At 47.7% G+C, this 22,127-nt stretch overlaps 1 protein-coding gene across 10 annotated transcripts in view; it reads right to left on the bottom strand.

The window, feature by feature from the left end:
• Window positions 1–22,127, bottom strand: part of syne1b (spectrin repeat containing, nuclear envelope 1b) — a 504,959-nt gene that overhangs the window by 184,882 nt on the left and 297,950 nt on the right. For all 10 annotated transcript variants that reach the window (XM_059648367.1, XM_059648370.1, XM_059648364.1 and 7 more), the window contains 5 exons: window positions 21,232–21,387; window positions 18,524–18,676; window positions 15,707–15,889; window positions 10,589–10,726; window positions 8,101–8,286 (listed from right to left, as the gene is read on the bottom strand). In XM_059648367.1, coding sequence (XP_059504350.1) covers window positions 8,101–8,286; window positions 10,589–10,726; window positions 15,707–15,889; window positions 18,524–18,676; window positions 21,232–21,387 — 816 coding nt within the window. The remainder of the gene's footprint in view (window positions 1–8,100; window positions 8,287–10,588; window positions 10,727–15,706; window positions 15,890–18,523; window positions 18,677–21,231; window positions 21,388–22,127) is intronic.

The following is a 22,127-nucleotide window of genomic DNA, read 5'->3' as shown; positions in this document are numbered from 1 at the left end:
CCTTGCTACGTCTCCCTACACCCCTCTGTCTTGCTGTCCTGATTTTTCTTTGTTGTGTTGGTAATTTTTGATAATACTCACCAGAGGCGCTGTGGGACATTTTACTACATTAAAGTTTATTTAAATACATGTTGTTATTGTTGTTAACTGGCAATTCACTGGCTCAGTGAGCACACGGACAAATGGTGCAGTCTTTATTATGTCCTGAAGTCAGAGTCGAATTGTGGTTCTACTGCAGCACAAGCAATAAAAGCTTAGCCACACCAGGCCAGTGACTCAATTAAAAGGTGTCAAGGCATACTTTTTCATCCTGCTTTTGCCTCCCCCTAATTCTCTATCTCACTTTCTCTCCCCATGTCTTGTCTTTATCTCTCTATCTCCCTCTCCTTCCCTCCCTCTTCATGTCTCTCTGTCTCTCTCTGGGTCAAGATGATGTCAGACTTGAGTGGACTTTTAGAAAACCCCTGGAAACACAACCCAAAGATAAACAATGAAAAAAACAATACATGGTAGCATCTTAAAATGTTTTAATTGTTTTGTTCCATTGAATTGAGGAGGTTGAGCAACCCAAAGTCCACAGATATCATACAATGGACTCTGAAGTGTAGAGATGAACCACCTAAATCTGCTGATCACAAGCAGCCAGTTCACTGCTCACTGACTTTCATCAGAAAAGAGCAGATTTCAGTATTTAACATGAAATGAGTGTTTGAGATTTGGGGATCAGAATCCACTGTTTTGTTCATCAACATTCCTCACTGCAGGATAACAAGCCAAGTTAAGTTGGCGTCTGGACAGAAAAAGGTCCAGAAGTGAACTGATGTTTCTGCTAAACTAGATTTAGAATAAAACCTTTGTAAGTCTCCAATTCAAGTGCCTAATTCAGCAACTGGATTGCAGCCTGTTACTGGAATTCTTGGTTTCCTCATCGCTGTTCCCACTACACAGCTGAAGCTTTTTAGTCCCCCAGTTTCCACTGCCCCCACCTGCAGGGACGTGATCATCTGATCCTCTTGCCAAATGTTCCCATTCCTGTCCTCAAGAGTCACAGAAGTAGGAGAAGATCCCTTCAGCAGGTCCCTGGGCCTACCAGTTTGTTCTGGACTTGATAGGCCAAATGGCTTGCTTCCACACTGTGGGGACACCACGATTCTAACCTCTGCCTCTCGATGGGTCACTCCAAAACCAGGTAGAGGGCGAGTGTAAGCTTTAGGAGCATACAGTGTTGGAGTAGGCCCTTGAGCCTGCTCTACCATTTAATATGACCATGGCTGACCTAATTGTAACCTTAGTTTCTTGTTCCTGCCTCGTCGGATAACCGTTCAGAAGGGTTTATGGCTCAGAGGACTGAATAAGCTATTCACGTTCCTATTTTCTATGTTACCTTGTCCCAAGATTCTATGTCTGCCTCCAAAGTAGCAAAAGACTCTCGTTTCCATCGCTTTTTAGGGTAGAGAGGCCCAAAGACTTACAGCCCTCAGCAAGAAAAAGAATTAAAAATATTTCATATAATTTCACGGCATGTGGGCATTGCTGTCTGGGCCAGCATTTACTGGCCGTCCCTTGTTGCCGTTGAGAAGGTGGTAGTGAGCTGCCTTCTTGAACCGCTGCAGGTCCGTGCATAGTACTGCTAAGGAGGCAGTTCCAGGATTTTGACACAACCACAGTGAATCTCAGTGATCTAACAGAAACTTACAAGATATTGTATGGTTTAGAAGGGGTGGACGCTAGGAAGTTGTTTCCATTAGGCGGGGAGACTAGGACCTGTGGGCACAACCTTAAAATTAGATGGGGTAAATTTAAAACGGAAAAGAGACGACATTTCTTCAGCCAGAGAGTGGTGGGCTTGTGGAATTTGTTTCCACGGAGTGCAATGCAGGCCGGGACGCTGGATGCCTTCAAGGCAGAGATCGACAAATTCTTGATCTCAAAAGGAATCATGGGCTATGGGGAGAGTGCAGGGAAGTGGAGTTGAAATGCCCATCAGCCATGATTTAAATGGCGGCGAGGACTTGATGGGCCGAATGGCCTTACTTCCACTCCTAAGTCTTATGGTCTTCTGAATGAAAGAACAGCAAAATAGTTCCAAGTTAGGATGGTGATTCGTTTGAAGAAGGGAATTTGCAAGCGGTGGGTTTCCAAGTGCCTTCGACGTGATAGAGTCACGGATTTAGAAGGTGCTGTCAAACACCTCAGTGGTTTGCTACAATGCTTCACAGCTGATGGTGCCCACTGCTGTCACTGTGGTAGGGAGTGAGTGCTGAAGGGGTTGGAAAGGCGGTCAGCCAAGTGGACTGCTTCCCCCAGATGGCGTTGGTCCTCTTGGTAGAGTTACACCCATCCAGGTGAGTGGGGAGAATTCCATCACATTTTTCATACATGCTGGACAGGCTTTAGGGAGTCATGAGGGGAGTTACTCACTGCGTAATTTCTAGCCTCTGACCCACTCTTGTAGCCGCTGTATTAATAAGACTGGTCCAGTTCAGTTTCTGGTCAGTGATAATTCCAGGACATTGACAGTGGGTGCTTCAGTGATGATCATGTCATTGAATGTCAAGGGGTGGCTATTGTTCATCTCACGCAGGTGAATGTTAGTTGCCACTTAGACCAGGCCTGGATGCTGTCCAGGTCTTGCCATATTTGGACGTAGGCTGCTTCAGTATTGAAGGATTTGCGAATGGTGCTGAACATTGTGCAATTGTCCGTGAATGTCCCCATTTCTGACCTTATGATGGAAGTATGATAATTGAGGAAGTAGCTGAAGATGATTGGGCTCAGGACAGTGCATTAGGATAGCATCCTGCAGGCATATCTTAGTATTGAGACAATTGATTTCCAAGAACCCAATTGTCTTTTTTTTCACTAGGCATGTCTCCAACCAGCAGACAGCTTTTGTGTTTTCCTAATAACTTTGTTTTGCTTGGATTTCTTGATGCCATTTTCTGTCAAATACTTCTTTGATGTCAAGGGCAGTCACTCTCACTTCACCTCTTCATTTAAGAAGAGATGGAAGGAGTGAGTTATGACGAGAGGCTCAGTAGGCTCCACTGGACCACAGGAGATTGAGAGGTGACCTTAGAGAGGTTTATAAAATCAGGATGATTTTACACATTAGGGTGGTTACACCAGAGGACGTGGTGGATGTGAGTACTGTTACAACATTTAAAAGGCACTTACATAAGTACATGAATAGCAAAGGTCTGGAAAGATATGGGCCAAGAGCAGGCAGGTGGGACTAGTTTAATTTGGGATTATATTCAGCGCAGACTGGTTGGATCGAAAGGGTCTGTTTTTGCGCTGTATGACTCTATGACTTTGAATTTAAGAATGTACAGTACCTACATTTCAAATTATAGAATAGAATCCCTGCAGCATGGAAACAGGCCCTTCAGCCCAACAAGTCCACACCGCCCCTCAGAGCATCCCACCTAGACTCATCCCTCATAACCCATCTAATCTAAATATCCCTGAGCACTACGGGCAATTTAGCATGGCCAATCCGTTATGCTTCCTTGTTTTGGTTTTGATGGGAGAGATCCTACAGAACCTAACTAAAGCGTTTATATTGGCTGTAACAGGAAAATCTGATTTGCTTTATATTGTTTGCATTAAAACTGCACTCTGAGGGACACAGCTACTTCTTTTTAAAGCAAGGAATTCCTATACAAAATGGAATTCGGGAGAAAACTCTTTACTGGAAAGCGGTATAAAAGTAACAGCAGCAGGAGTGGTTGAGGTGAATAGGACGGCTTTATATGAGCATCAGCTACATACATGCCTGAGGGAGCAAATGTAAATAGTTTTAAATGAAAGCAGGTGGAGGGGGAGGCTTGTGTGGAGCATAAGGACCAGCACAGAGAGTTGGGCCAAATGATTTACTTCTGTGCTGTACATTCTACACAGCTATTTCATGAGTTACTGTTTCAAGTTTTGAGTTAACTGCTGATACTTCTCACACAAAGAATTCCCCGTCTTCTCTGTGTTATGGTGGCCTGTGTGTTTCTGTCGGGGGGAGGGGAGAAAGTTTCATTTTCGGGTGATGGTCCTTTCAAGTTGCTCTGAAATATTTCTTGCAAACCACCTTGCTGTCAGAGACCGAGCTGCTCGGGGGGATATGCAATGGAAAAAGGGTCCACCAAAGGTTTCTTTTCAGGATGAGTAGGTTCCTGGGCACGGTTCTGTCTTCAAGTAGTTTAATTTTAATTTAGAACAAATTGATTGCAGATCAAGAAACATCCTTTTCCAGCAGAAGTCAAGGAAAATACTAAATAATGGCTGAAATAGTAGAAAACTCTTGTTAATTGCAGGATCTCACTGGGGAGTCTGCAACCATATCACAGTTGGAAGGGATTTGAAGGAAAACCCTTGTAGGAACTTAGCAGAAAACCCAAAAATGACAACCCTTTCCGAACAGTAATCAGAGCAAATCATTGATCTTCCAGTTTCTGACTAACATACACCAAATTGGTGTAGAAAGAAAGTTAAGATGTTTGTTTTGAAGTGGAAAGCATTTATATTCATTGCACTTTTAATATCATTAACATAACCAACTATTTAAGAACAAGTAGTTATTATTATGTATGTTCTTTGACTTTTATGTGGTAAGACTTCATTTAAACTGTGAATCTTGTGGCATCATCCTCTTTGAATAAATGCCACAGATTTCAGATTCTAAAAAAAACTCGACACATCACTGATTGTACAGAGATAATAAAATGTGAGGCTGGATGAACACAGCAGGACAAGCAGCATCTCAGGAGCACAAAAGCTGACGTTTCGGGCCTAGACCCTTCCTCAGAGAGGGGGATGGGGGGAGGGAACTGGAATAAATAGGGAGAGAGGGGGAGGCGGACCGAAGATGGAGAGAAAAGAAGATAGGTGGAGAGAGTGTAGGTGGGGAGGTAGGGAGGGGATAGGTCAGTCCAGGGAAGACGGACAGGTCAAGGAGGTGGGATGAGGTTAGTAGGTAGCTGGGGGTGCGGCTTGGGGTGGGAGGAAGGGATGGGTGAGAGGAAGAACCGGTTAGGGAGGCAGAGACAGGTTGGACTGGTTTTGGGATGCAGTGGGTGGGGGGGAAGAGCTGGGCTGGTTGTGTGGTGCAGTGGGGGGAGGGGACGAACTGGGCTGGTTTAGGGATGCAGTAGGGGAAGGGGAGATTTTGAAACTGGTGAAGTCCACGTTGATACCATTAGGCTGCAGGGTTCCCAGGCGGAATATGAGTTGCTGTTCCTGCAACCTTCGGGTGGCATCATTGTGGCACTGCAGGAGGCCCATGATGGACATGTCATCTAAAGAAAGGGAGGGGGAGTGGAAATGGTTTGCGACTGGGAGGTGCAGTTGTTTGTTGCGAACTGAGCGGAGGTGTTCTGCAAAGCGGTCTCCAAGCCTCTGCTTGGTTTCCCCAATGTAGAGGAAGCCACACCGGGTACAGTGGATGCAGTATACCACATTGGCAGATGTGCAGGTGAACCTCTGCTTAATGTGGAATGTCATCTTGGGGCCTGGGATGGGGGTGAGGGAGGAGGTGTGGGGACAAGTGTAGCATTTCCTGCGGTTGCAGGGGAAGGTGCCGGGTGTGGTGGGGTTGGAGGGCAGTGTGGAGCGAACAAGGGAGTCACGGAGAGAGTGGTCTCTCCGGAAAGCAGACAGGGGTGGGGATGGAAAAATGTCTTGGGTGGTGGGGTCGGATTGTAAATGGCTGAAGTGTCGGAGGATGATGCGTTGTATCCGGAGGTTGGTAGGGTGGTGTGTGAGAATGAGGGGGGTCCTCTTAGGGCGGTTGTGGGGTGTGAGGGATGTGTTGCGGGAAATACGGGAGACGCGGTCAAGGGCGTTCTCGATCACTGTGGGGGGAATGTTGCGGTCCTTAAAGAACTTGGACATCTGGGATGTGCGGGAGTAGAATGTCTTATCGTGGGAGCAGATGCGGCGGAGGCGGAGGAATTGGGAATAGGGGATGGAATTTTTGCAGGAGGGTGGGTGGGAGGAGGTGTATTCTAGGTAGCTGTGGGAGTCGGTGGGCTTGAAATGGACATCGGTTACAAGCTGGTTGCCTGCGATGGAGACTGAGAGGTCCAGGAAGGTGAGGGATGTGCTGGAGATGGCCCAGGTGAACTGAAGGTTGGGGTGGAAGGTGTTGGTGAAGTGGCTGAACTGTTCGAGCTCCTCTGGGGAGCAAGAGGCGGCGCCGATACAGTCATCAATGTACCGGAGGAAGTGGTGCGGTTTGGGGCCTGTGTAGGTGTGGAAGAGGGACTGTTCCACGTAACCTACAAAGAGGCAGGCATAGCTGGGGCCCATGCGGGTGCCCATGGCCACCCCCTTAGTCTGTAGGAAGTGGGAGGAGTCAAAAGAGAAGTTGCTGAGGGTGAGGACGGGTTCAGCTAGGCTGAACCCCAGAGGAGCTCGAACAGTTCATCCACTTCACCAATACCTTCCACCCCAACCTTCAGTTCACCTGGGCCATCTCCAGCACATCCCTCACCTTCCTGGACCTCTCATTCTCCATCTCAGGCAACCAGCTTGTAACTGATGTCCATTTCAAGCCCACCGACTCCCACAGCTACCTAGAATACACCTCCTACCACCCACCCTCCTGCAAAAATTCCATTCCCTATTCCCAATTCCTCCGCCTCCGCCGAATCTGCTCCCACGATAAGACATTCTACTCCCGCACATCCCAGATGTCCAAGTTCTTTAAGGACCGCAACTTTCCCCCCACAGTGATTGAGAACACCCTTGACCGCGTCTCCCGTATTTCCCGCAACACATCCCTCACACCCCGCCCCCGCCACAACCGCCCAAAGAGGATCCCCCTCGTTCTCACACACCACCCTACCAACCTCCGGATACAACGCATCATCCTCCGACACTTCCGCCGTTTACAATCCGACCCCACCACCCAAGACATTTTTCCATCCCCATCCTTGTCTGCTTTCCGGAGAGACCACTCTCTCCGTGACTCCCTTATTCGCTCCACACTGCCCTCCAACCCCACCACACCCGGCACCTTCCCCTGCAACCGCAGGAAATGCTACACTTGCCCCCACACCTCCTCCCTCACCCCTATCCCAGGCCCCAAGATGACATTCCACATTAAGCAGAGGTTCACCTGCACATCTGCCAATGTGGTATACTGCATCCACTGTACCCGGTGTGGCTTCCTCTACATTGGAGAAACCAAGCGGAGGCTTGGAGACCACTTTGCAGAACACCTCCACTCAGTTTGCAACAAACAACTGCACCTCCCAGTCGCAAACCATTTCCACTCCCCCTCCCATTCTCTAGATGACATGTCAATCATGGGCCTCCTGCAGTGCCACAATGATGCCACCTGAAGGTTGCAGGAACAGCAACTCATATTCCGCCTGGGAACCCTGCAGCCTAATGGTATCAATGTGGACTTCACCAGTTTCAAAATCTCCCCTTCCCCAACTGCATCCCTAAACCAGCCCAGTTCGTCCCCTCCCCCCACTGCACCACACAACCAGCCCAGCTCTTCCCCCCCACCCACTGCATCCCAAAACCAGTCCAACCTGTCTCTGCCTCCCTAACCGGTTCTTCAACTCACCCATCCCTTCCTCCCACCCCAAGCCGCACCCCCATCCACCTACTAACCTCATCCCACCTCCTTGACCTGTCCGTCTTCCCTGGACTGACCTATCCCCTCCCTACCTCCCCACCTATACTCTCTCCACCTATCTTCTTTACTCTCCATCTTCGGTCCGCCTCCCCCTCTCTCCCTATTTATTCCAGTTCCCTCTCCCCATCCCCCTCTCTGATGAAGGGTCTAGGCCCAAAACGTCAGCTTTTGTGCTCCTGAGATGCTGCTTGGCCTGCTGTGTTCATCCAGCCTCACATTTTATTATCTTGGAATTCTCCAGCATCTGCAGTTCCCATTATCACTGATTGTACAGACCTCATTTAAGTTTGAGAATCTAATCTAAACTTCCAACACAAATGTCAGTGCCTCGGCCATGCTTTGGCATTAATCAGTCCCCGCTCTGTGGGAGCCGCATTCCCCTCTCGCTCTAACCCTGTCCTATGTTTTGAAGAGAAGAGATGGCAGAGGAGCTTTAAGCAAAGGGGAGACAGGTTTACCTTCGCTGCATCTTGCAGGCTCTGAAGGCGGGTTCGCATGAGTTGCTGGAGCTTGTCAGTTTGCTGGCGGAGTGTGGTCACACGCTGAGACATTGTCCCCGTCTGATACACATCACTGACATTGTCTAGCTTCTCACTCATGGCCTGCAGATCACTCTGGATTTCCTCAGATTCACGGAGGGTGACCTGCAAATGGAAATAAAGACCTGGGATCAATATAGAGTCTTAGGACATCCTGGAGCATCTGACACACAGTCATACTTTGTGGAAGCAGCCCATTTGGCCCATCAAGTACACGCGAGACTTCCGAAGAGCATCCCACCTTATCCCTGTGACCTTGCATTGTCTCTGGCTAACTCACACATACCTGGACACTAATAGCATGGCTAACCCACCTAACCTGCACATCTCTGGACTGTGGGAGGAAAGCAGAGGGAGCCCACCCAGACACAGGGAGAATGTGCAAGCTCCCCACCCTAGGGTGGATTTGAACCTGGGTCCCTGGTGCTGCAAGGAAGCAGTGCTAGCCACTGAGCCACCGTGCCACCTTACTTCCGGATTTTTATTTAATTCAAATTCTACCGGATTCGAACTGTGGTTCCCACAAAATTACCTGGATCTATGGATTGACAGTCCAGTGATAATGCCACTAGGCCATTGAGTCCCCGTTGATCGAACGCAATTAGTGTCATTAGTGCAAATAAATGTGAACAATATGCTCGGGGGGCTCCAATGTACAGCCAAAGTTAAATACTGGATGTGAAAACAATGACTGCATTAATACAGCACTTTACATCTTCCTACTATGTCCTGGAAGTGCTTCACAATGAGTTGTGAGCTTTTTGAACTACAATCAGTGCTGTAATGTAAACGCCAGGGCAGCAAATATGTGCATTTCAAGGTTCCCACAGGCAGTGATGGAAATGGCCAGGTCACGTTCATAGATACCAAAGTGTGGAGCTGGATGAACACAGCAGGTCAAGCAGCATCTCAGGAGCACAAAAGCTGACGTTTCGGGCCTAGACCCTTCATCAGAAAGAGGGATGGGGAGAGGGTTCTGGAATAAATAGGGAGAGAGGGGGAGGTGGACCGAAGATGGAGAGAAAAGAAGATAGGAGAAGAGGAGACTATAGGTGGGGAGGTAGGGAGGGGATAGGTCAGTCCAGGGAAGACGGACAGGTCAAGGAGGCGGGATGAGGTTAGTAGGTAGGAAATGGAGGTGTGGCTTGAGGTGGGAGGAAGGGATAGGTGAGAGGAAGAACAGGTTAGGGAGGCGGGGACAGGCTGGACTGGTTTTGGGATGCAGTGGGGGGAGGGGAGATTTTGAAGCTGGTGAAGTCCACACTGATACCATTGGGCTGCAGGGTTCCCAAGCAGAATAGGAGTTGCTGTTCCTGCAACCTTCGGGTGGCATCTTTGTGGCACTGCAGGAGGCCCATAATGGACATGTCATCTGAGGAATGGGAGGGGGAGTTAAAATGGTTCGCGACTGGGAGGTGCAGTTGTTTGTTGCGAACCGAGCAGAGGTGTTCTGCAAAGCGGTCCCCAAGCCTCCACTTGGTTTCCCCAATGTAGAGGAAGCCACACCGGGTACAGTGGATACAGTATACCACATTGGCAGATGTGCAGGTGAACATCTGCTTAATATGGAAAGTCATCTTGGGGCCTGGGATGGGGGTGAGGGAGGAGGTGTGGGGGCAATTGTAGCATTTCCTGCGGTTGCAGGGGAAGATGCCGGGTGTGGTGGGGTTGGAGAGGAGTGTGGAGCGGACAAGGGAGTCACGGAGAGAGTGGTCTCTCTGGAAGGCAGACAAGGGTTGGGATGGAAAAATATCTTGGGTGGTAGGGCCGGATTGTAGATGGGAGAAGTGTCGGAGGATGATGCGTTGTATCCGGAGGTTGGTGGGATGGTATGTGAGGACGAGGGGGATCCTCTTGGGGCGGTTGTGGCGGGGGCAGGGTGTGAGGGATGTGTTGCGGGAAATGCGGGAGACGAGCCTTCTTTTGGTCGAAGGACACGCAGAATAGAAGATAAAGTTGCCATGCTCCCAGAGGACCACAGGGCTGCTCCCTCTCATTAAAGAGAGACGAAAGGCAGTGAGTTTAACCTGAGGGTCAGCACCTTGGTGGTAACTTGAACCAGTGAGGGTAAATATTCACCCAGACACCAGGGAGAGACCCCCTGGTTGCTCTTTGGACCTTTGACACACACACTGATTTAACAATGAACCCAAACAACGGTGACAGTGCAGTGCTCACTTGGCACAGCATGGCAGATCCAACAAATTGTGGGTGATCTACAAACAGCTTTATACCCTGACTGTATCCAGTAACCGCAGCTGACATATCTGCTCGACAGGGGCAATCTGCACTGACACAGCCAGAGAGCTACAGGCAAGGCCATCTGCTGCAAGGACCGATGTTGCTGAGTCTGTTGCTAACTTAAGCTACTCATATAAAGCAATAGGTTAAAGCACTTGTCTCCTACCTGGTAGGTGATCAGTTGGTCATTGAGCTGAGCTGCGGAGTGCCAGCTGATGGCACTGTAGCCGAGATTCTTGGCTTTCTCCAACCACTTCAGCACAAAGTCAAGCATTTCATGGAATTCCTCCAACTGCGAAGCCGCCTGACGAGGTTAACAGGAGCAGAAGGTTAGACTGGAGCAGACATCATATACCAGAGCAGCACAGAAACACGCAGACACAGCAACACAACATGTACACCGGCACAATACAGACACCGCGAGTGTACACCGACACAACACCGACACCGCGAAACAACGTGTACACCGACACAACACCGACACCGCGACACAACGTGTACACCGGCACAATACAGACACCGCGACACAACGTGTACACCGGCACAATACAGACACCGCGACATAACGTGTACACCAGCACAATACAGACACCGCGACACAACGTGTACACCCACACAATACAGACACCGCGACATAACGTGTACACCGGCACAATACAGACACTGCGACACAACGTGTACACCGGCACAATACAGACACCGCAACACGTGTACACCGGCACAATACAGACACCACGACACAACGTGTACACCGGCACAATACAGACACCACGACACAACGTGTACACCAGCACAATACAGACACCGCGACACCACGTGTACACCGGCACAATACAGACACCGCGACACCACGTGTACACCGACACAACACCGACATCGCGACACCACGTGTACACCGACAGAACACCGACATCGCGACACCACGTGTACACCGGCACAATACAGACACCGCCACACGTGTACACCGGCACAATACAGACACCGCGACACAGCGTGTACACCGACACAATACAGACACCACGACACAACGTGTACACCGACACAATACAGACACCACGACACGTGTACACCGGCACAATACAGACACCACGACACGTGTACACCGGCACAATACAGACACCGCGACACAACGTGTACACCGACACAACACCGACACCTCGACACAACGTGTACACCGACACAACACCGACACCGCGACACAACGTGTACACCGACACAACACCGACACCGCGACACAACGTGTACACCGACACAATACAGACACCGCAACACGTGTACACCGACAGCAACACAGACACTGCAACATAACAGACACTGACAGCAACACAGACATTGATACAATGCAAATGCTGTAACACAGCACATACAGGCAGCAACACAGACACAGACAGCATCATGACACTTGAGGTGTACTCCACACAGGGCAGGATTCTGACAGGTCAGTTTTGTACTGAATTGGAGTTATTGGAGATTGGGGAGAGACAACGGAAAGCTGGAGAGTTTGAGCTGTTCCTCCCTGCTGCCTCCACCACCACCCATTCCCCATAGACTTTCATCCTACAATGGGCTTCATTCCACCTTACCAGCTTCCAACCACCACTTTTCATCAAGAACAACACATCTAAAACTTGGCCCTTCGTATCCTGTCCAATCCTTGTCTTCATCCACAAATCCTCCTGGAATTCCAGCACAACCCATGACTCCTCTCACACCCCTTCTAGCTGGATGTCCACATCTACGCTCCTCAATCTACCAATGCCGTTTGCAAGCAAAATCTTCACCCATCTGACCACATCCTCTCAAAGTACTCCCCAGCCCCTGTGTCTCTCGGCATCTCTCACCACCATGAAAGACACAATATTTATTCAACTACCTTTCATCACCTCCTGAGTCCCCCACCATAGGCTCAGACACCAGTTCCTATCCTCCCTCCAGGGAGGCACCATCAAATCTTTATATCAGCAGTGAATCCTTACCAGCTGCCTAAATGAGCAGGAGATAATGGGAACTGCAAATGCTGGAGGATTCGAGAAAACAAACAGTGGAGCTGGATGAACACAGCAGGCCAAGCAGCAACTTAGCAGCACAAAAGCTGACGTTTTGGGCTGAGACCCTTCATCAGAAAAGCTAATTGAGCAATTAGGCATCAATTTAACACCTCATTTGAAAGACAGCACGTCTGACAACACAGAACTCCCTCAGCAGCACACCTTCACAAGTCCCAGTGGAACTTGAACCTTGAAACTTTCAACCATCTCACTCAGAAGTGCTACCAACTTTAACTAATCGTTGTAAAGTACCTTAAACTGATGTTTATGGAGTACCTCACACTGTCTTTACATGCACTACTAAACCAATCTTTATGGCATAACCTTAAAGGATCTTCTGTTGATATTTACTGTGTACCTCAAACTACATTCCATTCTTGATGACAATATGAATCCATCACTGGCAACAGGAGGATCCTCAGGGTCAAAACATTGCCTCACTGTTTCTGACCAGGCGAAGTGGTGTTTGACTGAAACACTTCTACAGACAGAACCACTTACTGGGGACTGTGCTGGACACAGAATCAATGATAGTAGGAGTCATTCAGCCCTTTGAGCCTGCCGACCCATTCAATATGATCATGTCTGATCAAGTTTTAGCATGGTAGGGCAAAATGTGAGGATGCAGGGTTGAAGGGCCGAAGGTCCCATTCCTGTGGTGTATTTTTCTTCGTCCTTTATCCAGTGGAGGGATTGGGAGTGCCTGTTAATCCCTAGAAGTATCTGAATCTCAGGAACATGCTCAAACACCAGTTGCTTTTCCAGCCACGTCACTGACAGTTCAGAAAGCTGCTCCTCAGAATTCAGAACACAATGGGGTTGAATGAAGATGTGTGGGTGCGATGGCCATGGGCAGAAGTTTACAATCCCACCCCCCCTCACCAGACCAGTTTGAAAGCTGGGGGAAGCGTGAGTTTTACAGATTACAGCGTGTGCCCTTGCCACATCCACATTCCCACTCCCAAACTGTTTTCCACAGTGGAGGTCTTGGACTGACTCTTAGCCCAAAGTGACCAATCAGTGGTTACATCAGGGCCTCATCCCACTCCTCCTGCTGTTTGACTTGGGGCAGGGGAGGCCTATACGAAGCAAGTAGCTGGGAACTTTGGCTTCCTGTGATGGTCTCTTCCTTTGCAGGCTCCCCTGTGCCCATGTAAGGCAACAAACATCACCCCGCCTCTAGCCTGTCAATTCTCAAACCCACCGTCCCCCCCACCACTCAGTGGTGCGTACCAGCCCGGCCTCACCCATACCCTACCAATCCGTGCTCACAGCTGGGATACCATTAGCTGTCCTTCTTCAGAGAGTGGCTGTAGTCGCAGTAATGGCCACCTCTCAAGCCTGGTGCTGCTGTGATTCACAGAGCTTCCAAGTGGGCAGCAACTCTTTGATGGAAGCAACTCCTCCCTAGAGAGGACCAGGAGTGGTGAAGTAGCTGCGATCTCACCCTGACCCAAATAACTCCCCACTAAACAGCTAACGGATAATCAGATGGGGACGGGGATCAACTCTTTGGTTTTAGGGGCAGGAAACCGTACCAGCCAGAAAGTTCTGTCAGTGAGGCTGGGAGCCTCTAGGTTGCACGGTACATGTGGAGGGATCAGAACAGAGCAATGAACAGTCCGGTGCAGGGCCAGGCCCTTCTGCCCACCAAGCCTGCACTGACACATGACTGGGACTAAAACCCCTTTGCACACACATGGTCTATATCTCTCTATTCCCTGCCTATTCATGTATCCATCAAGGTGCTTCTCATACATTGCTACGGTATCCACCACCTCTACTGACAGCACATTCCTGGTACTTATCCTCTGTGTAAAATAAAAACTTGCCTCTCTCATCCCCTTTAAATTTTCTCCCTGTTTAACTTCAACCTGTCTCCTCTAATAATTGATATTTCTACCCTAGAAGAAAGACTTCGACTACCCATTCTATCCACGCCTCTCAGTTTTTGCAAACTTTGATCATGTCACCCCTCGGCCTCTGATGTTCAAGTGTGAACAAACCAAGTTTGTCCAAGCTCTCCTCGTAACTCATACCTCCAAACCAAGCAACACCCTGGTAAACCTCTTCTGTACCCTCTCCAGAGCATCCACATCCTTCTGGTAGTGTGGTGACCAGAACTGTACTCAATGTTGTAAATGTCGCCTAACTGGAGGGCAATTTAGCCGGACTTTAGGAACTTGACGAATTGAGTTGTGAGAAACTGGAGCAGGAGGAGGCCATTCAGCCCCTCAAACCTGATTCTGAATTCAATTCGATCTTGATTCATTTGAACCTTAGCAACTACCCACCTTGATTCTATATCTCCTATTAAGCTCACCATTCAAAAATAAATCAGTCCCCATTTTGGACATTCCACGAGGTTGAACTGATTGATTCAGTAGCAGTTCTGGATTTCCACTACCCCATGCACAGAACATAGAACATTACAGTGCAGTACAGGCCCTTCGGCCCTCGATATTGCACCAACCTGTGAAACCAATCTGAAGCCCATTGAACCTGCACTATTCCATTACCATCCATATGTTTATCCAATGACCATTTAAATGCCCTTAAAGTTGGCGAGTCTATTCCTGTTGCAGGCAGGGCATTCCACTCCCTGACTACTCTCTGAGTAAAGAGCCTACCTCTGACATCTGTCCTATATCTATCGCCCCCTCAATTTAAAGCTATGTCCCCTCGTGCTAGCCATCTCCATCTGAGGGAAGAGGCTCTCACTGTCCACCCTATCTAACCCTCTGATCATCTTGTATGTCTCTATTAAGTCATCTCTTAACCTTCTTCTCTTTAATGAAAACAGACTCAAGTCCCTCAGCCTTTCCTCATAATACCTTCCCTCCATACCAGGCAACATCCTGGTAAATATCCTCTGCAACCCTTCCAACGCTTCCACATCCTGAAAGCACTCACTAACATCCTGCCTGAATGACCCCGCTCCAGTTTTAAGCTCATGGTCCCTTGTTCTGCACTCTCCCACATGAAAGATGGGTTTTTCTCCATTTGCCCAAACAAATCTTTCAACTGTTTTAAACACCCCAATGCAATCCTCCCTTAAAAGTCTACATTTAGGCCTGCACTGTGTAACCTCTGCACATAATTGAACCCCTCTTAGCTCCACTGGGGGGTAAAAGATGGGCAGAAAGGAGAAGGGATAATTTTCTGAAACCACAAATTACATTTGAAGACATGAAGAGGGCAGATTTTGAGATGTGTGCACAGCTGGCATTGCTTACCTTGTTAAGTTTGGAAGCTCTGTACTCGGTCTCCTTAAAGACCTGCTGATAAAGGCTCGATAGCTTCGTCATGTCGTCAGTCAGGCACTTGCTCTGTTGAGGGTTCTGCTCTATGAAATCCTGTATCGTTGCGTCCAGTTCTACGAGTTTCACGTTACAGCTATCCAGCTTGTCCCAAAGTCTCTGCAAAAGCCAAATCCTGTCACAATCAAATCTCCACGGCTCCCACAGGATTAAACTTGGAGTGTGCTCGGAAAACATACTGCCCAGGTGGTCATACACTCACCTCTGGTTCAGACTCTTGTGGGTTCAGGACTGATTCCAATTCAGGTAAATAGTTCTCTGAGAGTGGCATTACAGGTATAACAGGGTGGTCGAGAAAGTATTTAGCACGTTTACTTTCATTGATCAGAGCACTGAGTTCAGGAGTTGGGACGTCATATTGCAGTTGCACAGGACATTGCTGAAGCTACTTCTGGAGCACTGTGTACAGTTCTGGTCTCCCTGCTATAGGAAGGGTATTATTAAATTGGAGAGGGGAGAGAAAAGATTTACCAGGATGTTGCCAGGACTGGATAGGTGAATAGATAAGGTGAATAGCCAAGGTCTTTTCTTCAGGGTGGGCGAGTGCAAAACTAGAGGGCATAGGTCTAAGGTGAGAGAGGAAAGATATAAAAGGGACTTCAGAAGCAACATTTCACAGAAAGTGGTGTGTGTACAGAATGAACTGGTAGAGGAAGTGGTAGGCACAGGCACAGTTATAATATTTAAAGGGCATTTGGATAGGTACATGAATAGGAAAGGTTTAGAGGGATATGGGACAAAAGCAGGCAAATGGGACTAGTTTGGTTTAGGAAACTTGGTCGGCATAGACAATTTGGGCCAAATGGGTCTGTTTCTGCACTGTACCACTCTATGACTTTGCTAACTTCCCAGTGCAGTACTGAGTGAGATCTGCTCCATTAGAGCTTCCACCTTGCGGGTTTGTTCAGCTGCTGGCTCTGCTCACCTTCTCACATTTAAGACCCAGCTGTTTTGATGAAAAGCCAGGGAGTTCTTGCTACTCTCCTGCCAGTGCTTGTCTGTCAACTAGATGCCACTTAAAAACAGACTATCTGGTCATTATCTTGCTGTGTGTAAATTGCCTGTCTTGTGTTATCCTCATTATAACAGTGCCAACATTTTTAAAAAGTCTTTCTTTGGCTGTAAACCGCTTTGGGACACCTTGCATTTCAAGATTTTCCGTCTTTAAACCATCATTATGAGTACGTTGGGTAGGTTTTAGAGCTGGTTAGCCCCTCAATTAACAGCCATAAATCAGGTGGAACTCCACACAATGCCAGTGACAAAGTTCGGGAAGATTGGGTCTTCTCAGGGACAGGTTCAACAATCAACAGCAGGGACAGAGCTGGAAATCGGAAACTGAGGCTTAGCAGGGAGTGACACCAAGAGAGAAGTGGTGGTGACAGGATAAGGAGGACCATGTCTGAACTCGCAGCAGCAGTCTACATAGTGAGTTTTAACTGGATCCTACTATGGAAAGGATGATTCAGAAATAAATGAATGAATGAGCTGCAACTTCTTCACAGAACTGTTGGCTTCTCTTCATTACATAAGTGAAAATCCTTCTGCTATCAGCCTCTAGAGTTTCAGGCAAACACACAAGGGATGAAAGCTAAAACACTGGAATCATTTTGGAACTAACTGAATGCTGCACTTTTCTTACATGAATGATCCGCAACAGACAAAGTAGCCAGAATTGTCCTGGGACTTCCTCATAATTCACCGCCTACGTGGAAACTAGACAGATGTTGCTCTACAAAATGATGCAGCTTGTTCAAAGGGAGCTGCGACTTTGCGGTGGGGAAGGTTTCAAGAGAGCTTTGTGAAATAAATAGTCTGTAAAAGTGAAATGATTCAGCACTTTTACATCTGTGTCAGAAGGACCATGAGTTCAAGTTCCACCCAGGAGCCCCAAATCCATACTAACACCTCCAGCACAGAGAATGTGCTGCACTGTTGGAGGGGCCTCCTTTAGAATGATACATCACATTGGCTTGGTCACCTTTCGTGGTGACTCAGGCTAGCACTAAGGACCAAGTGGCCCTGTTTGGATATCAGAATTTAGGCCAACAACAAGCAAAGTAGATCAATTCCTCATCAATCTGATGACAATTCGTAGGATTTGCAGGATCCTTTGTGTGCACAACAAATTGACCACACATGAACAACTTGGTTGGGGGTTTCTGAAAGATCTGACAAATGGTTGTAAAAACTAAACTCATTGCCATTCTGGATTAATATGATAGTAACGGCTCATAGAATATGGACAGGATAGAAGCAGGCCATTTGGCCCATTGAGTCTACAACAACCCTCTGAAGAGCATCCCACCCTATTCCTGTAAACCTACATTTCCCATAGCTTACTCATCCACATCCCTGGACACTATGGGGAAATCTAGCATGGCCAATCCACCCTGACCAGCACATCTTCGGTCTGTAGGAGGAAACCAGAGCACCTGGAAGAAACCCACACACACACGGAGAGAATGTACAAACTCCACACGGTCAGTCTGCCGAGGCCGGAATCGTACCTGGGACGCTGTTGCTGTGAGCTATCATGCCACTGCTTGCACTGAAGGTAAGAGAGCCAAACAACACACAGGCTGCTTGGTTTTGAGGATGCTTATCGAACCTTGTTGTGTGTGCAGATATAGAATGTATACACAATTCGTTGTAAGATGCTGTGAGCTAAAGACAGTAAAAATTTGCTCCGTGTCACAAACAAATGAAAGAAACAACCTGGCCCTGCTTTACCTTGTGCTCAATCTTGGCTTGTACAATATCGGTTCCTTTCTCCTTCAGCTTTCTGGAGATATCGTTCAATTCATCAGAGATCTGCTGCATCCTGCAGTTAAAGTCCAGGGTCACCGCCTGCATCTGCTGAGCTTCTCCTTCTTTCAAATTCACCTGAAGAGTGAGGGCACCAAACATTAGCATCTGGGGGTCTCGGCTCACAGTGAAAACACAATCTGTTCCAGCCAGTTTCCAACAGGGAGCTACTAAACATCTATGCTTTTCTGGAAAAGGTTGTGGTGGGCATGGGGTGGGGCTGGACTAGAGGATTGGGAGAGGAGAGGCTTAGAGAAAAACAAATCGCATTAATTTGTTTCACCAAATGGCTTCAATGTAAGCAAACATGTTGTTAAGCATTTTGGACCAATAAAGGATTGATCAGGAAACTTTCTAGATGGCATGAAGTCAAATACTGTAGATGTCCAAAGAACCCTGAGGGTTTAGGGGCAAAGATCATTAAAATGCTGTATTCAGCAGCAGAAAATAATCGAAGAAGCCAATGGAATGCAGGTCTTTATATCTGGGGCTTTGCTGTACAAGGTGCAGAAATCACATGGCAGTGATACAAAACCTTGACTAGATCCCACTTTGAGTTCTGTGAGCAGCACTGGGCACTGCACCTACGAAACGATACATTGGCCTTGGAGGGTTTACAGGAATGATACCTGGACAGGGGTTAGGTTATGAGGAGCAATTAGGCAAATTAGACCTGTTATGTTTAGAATTTAGAAGATTAAGAGTTGAACTGATCGAAGTCTTCAAGACGTTAACAAGTAAATAAAGGATAAAGATAACCTATTTCCACTGGTTGGGGAATTCTAAATCAAGAGGACATAAACTGAGAATTAGGGCCAGACTGTAGAAGAGAGATATCAGGAAGCACTTCTACTTGCAAGGGGTGGTAGAGGTTTGGAACTCTCTTCCATAAATGGCAGTGATTGCTGAATTTGTTGTTAATTTTAAGTCTGGGATAGATAAATTTTTGTTGAGCAAAATGTACTCAAGGATATGGGGCAAAGGCAAGTAGATGAAGTTAGGCCACCAAACAATTGAATGGCAGAATGGGCTTGAGGGGCTGAATAGCCTACTCCTGCTCCTATGCTTTTCTAAAGCTAGTTCAAGACTCACTTTATTGATAAAGACAGAATCACCTATCACAACCAGTTATATTGACTTTTATGGCCATTCGTTTTTAAAACAAACATTCACCGTGAGGCAGCAGTAAGTTGAGTTGTCCCGAGCCACCATCGTATTTCTTAGGCAACTAGGACTCTCAGCCAATGGCTGCCCCCATCACTCCACGAACTGGCACAGTTTGAGAAAGCAACTCATCGCCAGTTTCTCAAGGGCCACTGGGCATGGGTAACAAACCAGCTTCACTCACAATGTCTGCATCCCGTGATGGAATGATGAATAGAGTGAGATTGTCAAGACTAGACATCTGCCAGCAGGGAGACATCGCATGTAAGCAAACCACCGCTTTGTCCCAGTTGGAGAGCTTGCTTTTCCCATGGAGAATCGTCTTTGTGGGTCAGTAAAGGAGTGGATGCCTGACACTTGAGCCCATGTGACGGTAATTTTGGGACAAACTGGTGTCCCCTAATGATGAAGGCAGGAGCGTAAAGCAATTGACCAAGAGACTCAAGATCAAAGCCTTGCCTTGACACAGCTCAGAGAGAAGCTGGTCAGCAACTAATGCTCAAATCTGCACACTCTGAGGAAAAATCCAGCAATAGCAAACAAGAATGAAATAAACAGTTATTTTATGTTTTGTTAAAGTATGTCTTAAATCAGAATAGAATGCCATGCCTGAAGTGTTTTCCTTACATAAGAAGCCAGTTGTCTCTTTTAAAAACTTGTTCGTGAGATACAGGCATCCCTGTAGATTGACATTTTATTGTCTCATTCAGTGCCCTTCAGATGGCACAATGCATCACTACCCTCTTCTTCAGCTCCCAAACTATTGTTGCAAGAGAAACAATTGGTACTTCCCAAAATACAAGACTGAATAAAAACCGAAAGACCCGCAGATGCTGCAAATCAGAGGCAGAAACAGAAACTGCTGGAACAGCTCAGCAGGTCTGGCAGAGAAATCAGAGTCAACGTTTCAGGTTGAGTGACCCTCCCTCAGAGCTGAATTCTAAGTGTTCAACTGTCACACTTCTAACTGATGACAAGAGAGTCCAAGCTAATTTCTGTGATTGCTGCACAAAATGTGTCAACAGCGGTGAATTGCTCCTTGAAGTTCGTCCCAGGCGTGAGAGTGTCGGGGGCAAGGCCAGTATTTCTTGCCCCTGGCATGAGGTGCTATGTGTGACCTTCTCCTTTAATCACCACCATCCACATAGTGACAATACTCTTGCGTTGTTAGTGGAGGTGTTTTGGGACTCTGACCCAGTTGGCTACAAAAGGACTGGCCATTTGTGTCCAAGTCGAGAAGATTTGTGATTTGGCGTACGATTTGGATGTCATGGTATTCACATGTGCCTGGTTCCCTTGCCCTTCTGGGGATGTGGGTTTGGGAGTTGTTTCCAAAAGAAATCCAGGCCAATTCCTATGATCTCTCCCCGTGATAGTACACTGGCCATGGAGGACAGTGAGTATTTTGTAGTGGTGGATGGATCCCTGGGGTGGGAAAGCCCCCAGCGGCTACCGAGTTCAAACTTTACCTGTTCCTCGATGGCTCCAAGGGCCAGTGTGACCTCGGCCAACTGCTCCGAGAGCTCAGAGGGCAGAATAGTGTAAAGCTCCAGGTATTTACTGCGTTGTCGATCTCCCAGTCGTGCCACAGTCTGATGTCGAGCAGCTACTTCTGTGTGAAGTTCCTAAACACAAGGGATCGCATTAGAGCAGCAGATTGAATGCCAAGAAAAAAAGTCAATCAGCAAAGACAAAATATCATTGTCGATGGATAAATGTGGCAAAATCCAGGGCTACTGGAGTCACTTACTACAATTTTACTACAATTAAAATCCTCTTGGTGTCCCGGTCCATGAACTTTTAGTTTCACTGTATTGGTTTTTGACATCACCACCTCCGCATAAATTTCTCACCCTGCTTTTCAAATCTTTCCATGATCTCACCCTTCCCAAGCAATAAAACGGTTCCCAGCCACACAACTCTTTGGGATTGCTACTGGTAGTATGGTGGTGATGATCCCGAACTTATTAGTCAGGGGGCTGTGCTAAGGTTCTAGATTCATGCGTTCACGTCCCACAGCAATAGCTGGGAGAGTACATATTTTAATTAATGATTAAATTGCTGTCACCAAAACACTTCTGGCTCACTAGCATCACATGTGACTCCCCACACACACACAGCAATGCAGTCGAATAGCCTGATCAAGCGGTTCAGTTATAAATGGTTCATTAGTTGCCGCTGAGGGGTAATTATGGGTGGGTAAATAAATGCTGGCCTTGCCTGCAACGTCCAGGTCACAAGAATAAGCGAAATACCCCCCACCTCCGTACCTGGCCTCTTGTGAACCACTGATTTTAAAATGGCCGGCCAATCACATCTGTGCCTTTACAGGAAATTCCCCAAACCTCTCCACCTTCCTTTAAAC

This window comes from Stegostoma tigrinum, chromosome 9 (genome assembly GCF_030684315.1).
Source record: "Stegostoma tigrinum isolate sSteTig4 chromosome 9, sSteTig4.hap1, whole genome shotgun sequence".
In the NCBI taxonomy this organism is placed as follows: Eukaryota; Metazoa; Chordata; class Chondrichthyes; order Orectolobiformes; family Stegostomatidae; genus Stegostoma; species Stegostoma tigrinum.
This window is presented reverse-complemented; position numbering and strand designations above follow the sequence as displayed.